Below are 7,664 nucleotides of genomic sequence, written 5' to 3' on the forward strand. Positions count from 1 at the left end.
ATTTTCGTTGCATGAGATCGATGCTAATCTTAACCTATACAAGAGAAAATAAAAATCTGATTCTTGTATTGAATGAAGGTTTACTCACGGTAAATATCAAACGCGGTAGTTAGTGTAAATAAATGTAAATAAGAAAAAAGTATATTTCTCATATTTTGATCTAATTAATCGGTGGGAATAACCATAAAGAAAATTTCATTGTGATGGAATTAAATTCAGTTCCAATTTTAATAAATATTTTATTAGCGTCTTAAGACATTACTTAAGACGATCTTGAAATAAGACTTGACTATAAATACCGGTCTATGAATACCGGCCCTAGTTCGACTTTCTATTCTCTATACTTTATGGTCAATTTCTATCACGTGACTTATTTTGATGCCGAAAATGAGCGTCGAACGTCGGCATGAAAAGATACCTTTACTTCATGATCTCTACTCTCAACAAGTTGGCAATTCTGTATATATACACATATGATCCCAATGTATTCACAGTTTCATAGTGGAAGGATTCGTTGCATTATATCGATATGATTGGTTTCGTAACCTTAATAGTGGCAAACTTCTACTGTTAATTCCCGTTTCGCGGGATAAAGCGACACTTTTTTTAGCCAGATTTATTTGTTTCATGAAAAACACGTTGATTTGTATGTTTTTTTATTAACTTTTGTGATTGTGTTTGCTAAATTGAGTAATTACCTTTTTTTTAAGTTGTTATCATGGGATCTAGATTAAGGCAAGTTTATTAGGACATTTACACGGTTTCTTAACTTTGATTTAACTGAATTGTGAAATGTGAATTGTAAGTCATAAGTGAACATACAATGTTTTAATCAACTTATGACTATTTCACGACTCAGTTACGGTCATCTTTGTGCTTTATAGTAACGCTGTTATAACTTCTATTTAAGTGAATTACGTTTACACTCTTAGGTTTCATGTCCACCAAGCTGAACGAAAGCATGTAAATGATTCAATGAGCAAAGAATTTTTAGGTTACATTTACGCGGCCCGATTTATGTAAACATAACATCGTGGCCATTTTTACGTCGTTATAGTAAAACTAATTCTACAATGAATTGGTAGTCGGAAATCTTAATTTTTAACCTTAAGTCTTACTGAAATAGATGACTTTGGGTCGGTTGTTTCATCTTTTGGTAAATTTTACCTGTGAGGTAAATTTGATAATTCATGCATGATTGGGTAATCTTGCTTACCCAACAGGTAAAATTTATCAAAAGATGGAACAACCAGCTCTATGTATACTTTCTAACAAGAGACACAGTGTGACATAGAGATCATGTCATCTTTGTTTAACATTGGCAAACAATAAAGATGTAATGATCCAGTATGTCACACTGTGTCATTTGTGTTGCTTGTTGAAAGGCCATTATGATTTTTCGTATCTACAAGTTGTTAAGTTGTACAGCAAGACGTATAGCAAGTCATATATAGCTTGACTGATGGGAAGGAATAAAATCGAATTTGGTCAATCTTAAGACAATCGATAGTCTTATTAAAGTTCTTTTCTGCACTATCTGAACTAGTGCCCAGTATCCGAAAAATCAAAATTATTTATAATTAGTATTTGGCAATGTCCATATGAATCCATTTCTATCCCATTTTTTAATTCCCAAAGAATTGAAATAGATAGAAATAGATTCATTACTAAATCAAAAATTTTGATTTTTTGGTTACTGTATATGATGCAGCTAAATTCTAAGACTATTGGCTGTGTTCAACAGAATGTTTATTTTGCAACTGTTGGAAGTTTGCATATTGGATTATACTTTTAGATCTAAGGAATGGTCCTGTCTCAGCAAACAATCATAAAATGGTTCCAAAATTGTTGTGTTCTGCTGAACACAGTCACTGACTCATTGTAGATTTGGACTTAAGGATTTAAGATTACCAATTGCCGACTTATTGTAGGATCAGCATAAATAACCCTCTTCACTAAATGGCTTTTAGTTAGTTAGAGTAACTAAATCAATGTAATAACTTCGTTGTAAAATAGAATTTACACAGCATTTATACAGGTCCTGCGCACAATAAAACATTAGAAAATTATAAATAAATATTAGAAACAGAAATAAATATTAAGATTTCAACTTGTTGGATACCAATTACATCAGAATACATGTTTCTGGTTGAAATCTTAATATTTATTTCTATTCCTAATATTTTCTCTTTATGCACAGGACTTTAACATTAATAATAAACATTGGATGTTATAACTTAGCATAAATCAGGCTAAATATAATATATTTTTCCTTCATAGAATTATAGATTCTGATATAAAGCCGAGTCTACAATGAGTCTTTAGTCTGTAGTTGGTGAATCAAAATCGAGTCTGAAAGATAATTGAATTAGGATTGTAGTCTAAATTGGTGAATTAGTAGTTAGTCTGTAGCCAACTCCTGAAACTACTTATTACTAATTCATTGTAGATCTCCACTAATGAATTCTTTTGAATAAGAATGTAATCAAGAACATGATTGCATATCTTGAAATGAGGTAAAAATTTCAAAGATAGATAAATTTACTAGATGATTGTATTCAGATTCCCATCCGATTGCCATCCAAGTATTATTTTATTTTTGTTGTTTCTCAAATATTAAATAAGGATAACATGATTCCTAGGAAGCATTAAGATGAGGAGTTCCCAAATTATAAATATTGTAAATTCACACTAAATTTTTGTAGTTTTTAGTTTTGTAGTTTTGTAGTTTTATCTCATTTCAAGATACATAATGGATTTCTAGAGCAGTTATTTTTATATTGCAATCAGATGATTTTCCAATACAAAATTTCTGCTTTATTCAACAAAATCTGTTTTATATCTTTATATTCTTATAAAATTTGCTGTATGTTTGTAAAAGATAAAATATAAGAATTCAATATAAAAAATATTAAAAAATATATTTTATGAATATTGTAATACAATTATGTATGATCATTATTTATAAAATTTTCATTCAACATAATTACTTCTAAAATTTTGTTACAATATCTTCATAACTTGCAAGCTATATTTCATTCAAATCATTAACATTGATGTTATAATAAACATTGATGTTTATTATGTTTTTCTAATGAAATTTTCAGAGAAAATGTCAAACAACTTTTTGAATGTTTCTGTGAAGTAGCTGCGCCAATAAGGGAGAAGCCAGCTTGGATTCTCCAAAAATATCCCAATTCCTTTTCAGATGAAGAAATATTGAAATCTGTCCCTAAATTTGCATATCCTTGTGAATTTGAGAAGTATGTTAATTATCATACAATATAAATTATAACATTGATTATCATACAATATAAATTATAATCTTTTGTCTTTGTCCTATTATATTTTTTTGTTATAATTTTCTGTTTTAGTTTATTAGTACAACATTTTTCATTTGTGCTCACTAGTATAGATTCAAAATGGACTTTTGGATTCTGCCGTCATGATCCTAAAACAGAAACAGCTTTAGTAGTTTTAAGTGCCCTTCCATGGCACGAAACATTTTACAAGTTAGTCAAAATATATTATTTAAACATTCACATGTGTTCAAAATAGATCAAAATATTAAATTTTTCATTGTAGACTTTTGAATCATATTGCATCCTTAACCAGCAATACTAGTGAAGAAGATCCCTGGAAATTTCTTGAAATTATATATACTTGTGGAGTGCCAGTACCTGGAAACTCCATATCTATTCCTTTACCAAATTCTACAGCGGTAAGTAATTATTAAACTCCATATAATTTATATAATTTACTAAACTGTTAAGTATGTTTAATAAGAAATTTAATGTTATCTATTTGTTGAATACATTGTTTTAATACTTTTTAAAAATTTCTTTCAGAATTTTATTTGTCAAAGCCCAAAACAGTTTCAATTACCTAGTATTCCTGAAAATGTAAGTAATAATAATTAACAGTTTAGATGCAGAATATGTCTTATTTGACAGTCCAATTACATACACACATGCGTGAATACTCACTCGCTCACTCATTCATTCGCTCACTCATTCATTCGCTTGCACATGTGCACACATACGCGCGCGCACACGCATGCATGCACGTACGCATACATACTGAATCAAGCAGGCAAAAATGATTCTGATAAAAATTTTTGGATCTGAGAAAGACTAATAATGATAAAATAAATTTTCGGAAAAAAAACGATTTTTTATCGCATATATGAAGATTATTTTTAAAAATAGCATTATATAATATTATTAATTATATATTATAATATTTAATATTAATTTTATAATATTATTTAACTTAATATATTTCATATAATTTTATTTTTATATTTTATATAATTTTATTTACCGGATTTAATATTAGTCTTTTAATTATCTTTGTAAGTGTATTATAATAAAAAGATCAATAGTTTTTAACATATTAGTTTATAGTGCAGTTACAATATGATTATATTTTTTTTAAGGTAGTTATACCAATGCAAAATGCATTATTCAAGAATGTCTTTAAATTTTTGTCTCAAATAATTTAGATATTAATATATGTATATGCCTCCTGTAAAAATTATGGTATCCATTATGGTAGATAAAAATCTGCGATGTTTGATCGATGATCAGAAAGATGATAATTTGAGCTCTTTTTGCTGTGATGCGTTATGAATTTAGCCTCGAAATTACATTAAAAAAAAAGTTAATGAAAAACGAGTTTTAAATAATTAAATTTGTGAGAAAACTCATGTAACAACATCGTAAATATTTATTGCATGATATTAAAGTTTGTCGTCAATAAAAAATTTTGATTTTATATTTTTTCTCGAGAACTGAGGATGTCTATTAGATATGGCAACGTCGCACTTTCAAGAACCGACAAGGAGATTGTCTTTCGTACCTGATCATTTCTTTGCGAGAGCCGTTTTATATTTTTTTTTTGCTAAAACTATATTTTTGATATATTTTCCTTTATAACGCAATTGTGCGGATATTTTTTTTTCTTTCATGTAAAATATATATCTTGACAGATAACTTGTACCTGTATTCGTCTGCTGTAAAAATGCGACGTTGCCACGATCTAATTTCTCTTATTTACTATGATACGGAATATTACGAATAATTTTCCTTTCTTTTTAAATTAATTTATTTTAATTTATTTTTTATTATGATTTAATATTATAAGTATATAAAATATTTCGTTTTATTATTAAATATATTTAAATTAAATATATTATAATAGAATATTAATAAATTAAAATATATTTAAATTTTATATAGCGATATATTTGCTTGAAATTTAGAACATGTTTAAGTCTGTCGTTGACTCGCATAGTTGTGATATAATTACCAGGAACTATGTATTTTTTTTTTACACTAACTGATTCATCTATTTTGTGTATAAAGGTATTAAGAGATAGGATTAATGTTCCCGCGCTTTGAGCGAAAGAACCCATAATGGGGAATTGCTTTATTTGATGTTATGAAAAGCATTGTAAGTGCTTACTTTATAATTCACATTATATCTACATTGTAGATTCTACAATATAGGGATTATCTTGTCTGAAGTAAATATTGAAATCGAATAATTAGTTTAAAGTGGTTCTAACCTGACTACATCAAGCTGACATCTTTAATAAAAAGATTGATTATATCAGAAATAATGTAGCACAAAATTTAAAACTTGATTTTTTTAAACTCTGTTGTAAAAAGAATTTTTAAATTCTTTTTAATAATTGAATTCAATACAATTAAAATAATAATATATAGAAATATTAATTTCATCAATGTAGAGAAGCCGAGTTTTAGATGTGGCAACGTTGCATGTTTACTCTCCGCAGTCCCGCGACTTGCTAGGTTAGAAGATAAATATTTGTTATAATATCCAGTTTAATATTCTATTACATACTATTTGAAAAAAATTATGCGATGTTACAACCTACACAGAATCGCTAATGAGGAACAACGTTGCCATGTCTCGAATATAAAGTGAAAAACAGTCAAATTACATTTTTATTCGATCGTATTTTAATATCATACGGTTAAGAGCATACTTCTGCAGCATATAATTAAGCACATGATAAATTAATTTTTCTCAAATTTTGGAATCGATTTGTCTTGTACATTATTAGCTTTCGATGTGCAAACGCATCTCGATCGCCATAAGCGCAATGTTAAACATCGAGTGGAAACTTAATTTTTTGAACGATTATACTCAATAATTACAATAAATCGAATAAGTAAATCGACCTCCCCAAACTTCATACAGACATTTATTAAATTAGTTCTATATAAATTTTAAAGATATTTTGTTTTTTCGCCATACTGGACAAACCATTTTAACGTGCATGACCCGTATTTTCTTTACATATGACGATACAGTTATTATCACGCGTATTAACTATCTCAATTATTTACAGATCTATTTTTCAGATTCGAAAATCCTTTTCTAAGATTAGTATATGCATCTGTGATACGTGAGATAGAGTTTATGCCGAGAACAAAAAATTTCGAAATTGAAATCTTAAGAAAAATTTTTTGTTGTTCTCGGCATAAACTCCAGACATATATTAATGCATATAATCCTAGAAAAGGATTTTCGAATTTGTAAAAGAGGGAAAAAGTAACTTATATACAAAAATTACAATTTAGTTATCATAGACGTTAATGGCTTTAAGATTCTCTTAATGTACTTTGTTTTTTATGCTGAACTTTAAAAAATTTAATAATGATACTTGATATTTTTATAATTACTTACATTAAAAAATAAACGTTTTTTCTTAGTTCCGGGTTCTTTCCTAACGATTTAGATTTCCCGGGAAATTAACAACATTAAAATAATTAAAAAATTAACTGTTTACATGATAGTTTATTTTTTATATCAAAGTATGTCCGAATAAAATATCTCATAAATTATTGATTTTTTAAATAACTTTACGTTAATAACTTTACGTACTTATATGCAGAATATATAATTAGAAGGATATGTATTATGTAAAAAAAAAGGTTCAGATTATATAAAAGATCATATAATTTCATTTTAAAAAAAAATTTTTTTTTTTTTTTCTAAAATTGATTTTATTATTTTTTTGTCTCTTTAGAAGGACAAATAACAATAAAATCAATTTTTTAAAAAATTAAGATCATACAATTTTTGTTGGAACATTTTTGCCGATCGGGCTTATATTTTAAACTATTCATCTGTTATTCAAAATATTGACTGAATATTTGGAATACTGTATATTTGAAAATAATTGAGAATATGTATTAGAAAAAAAATTTATCTAACATAAAATTATTGTCAAATATCTAATAGTATTATAACAATTTATTATAATAATTTTACTGTTTCAGAGAAACTTGACTGAATATTATAGTGCTATAGATTCGCACAATATGATGATGATATTCGCATCTATGTTATACGAACGCCGTATTATTTTCATTTCGAAACGTCTATCGAGGTTGAGTGCATGTGTACAAGCATGCAACGCTTTAATTTATCCAATGATTTGGCAACATATATACATCCCTGTTTTACCGTTATCATTAATAGATTATTTATTGGCACCTATGCCATTCTTAATTGGAGTACCTACACTAACGCTAAAGGTATCTATATATTTATCTATCTACCTACCTACCTACCTACCTACGTACCTACCTACCTATCTACCTACCTACCTACCTACCTACCTACCTACC

At 27.4% G+C, this 7,664-nt stretch overlaps 1 protein-coding gene across 1 annotated transcript in view; it reads left to right on the forward strand.

The window, feature by feature from the left end:
- Positions 1 to 406: 406 nt before the first annotated feature.
- The window catches only part of LOC105620131 (DENN domain-containing protein 1B), a 75,714-nt gene continuing 68,456 nt past the window's right edge, over positions 407 to 7,664 (forward strand). The window contains 9 exon segments of the mRNA XM_012201639.1: positions 407 to 487; positions 489 to 512; positions 514 to 646; positions 711 to 735; positions 3,108 to 3,263; positions 3,375 to 3,512; positions 3,586 to 3,721; positions 3,849 to 3,902; positions 7,314 to 7,571. Of these exon segments, the coding sequence (XP_012057029.1) occupies positions 407 to 487; positions 489 to 512; positions 514 to 646; positions 711 to 735; positions 3,108 to 3,263; positions 3,375 to 3,512; positions 3,586 to 3,721; positions 3,849 to 3,902; positions 7,314 to 7,571 (1,005 nt within the window).

The sequence above is a fragment of the Atta cephalotes genome, assembly GCF_000143395.1.
Source record: "Atta cephalotes unplaced genomic scaffold scaffold00024, whole genome shotgun sequence".
Lineage (NCBI taxonomy): Eukaryota > Metazoa > Arthropoda > Insecta > Hymenoptera > Formicidae > Atta > Atta cephalotes.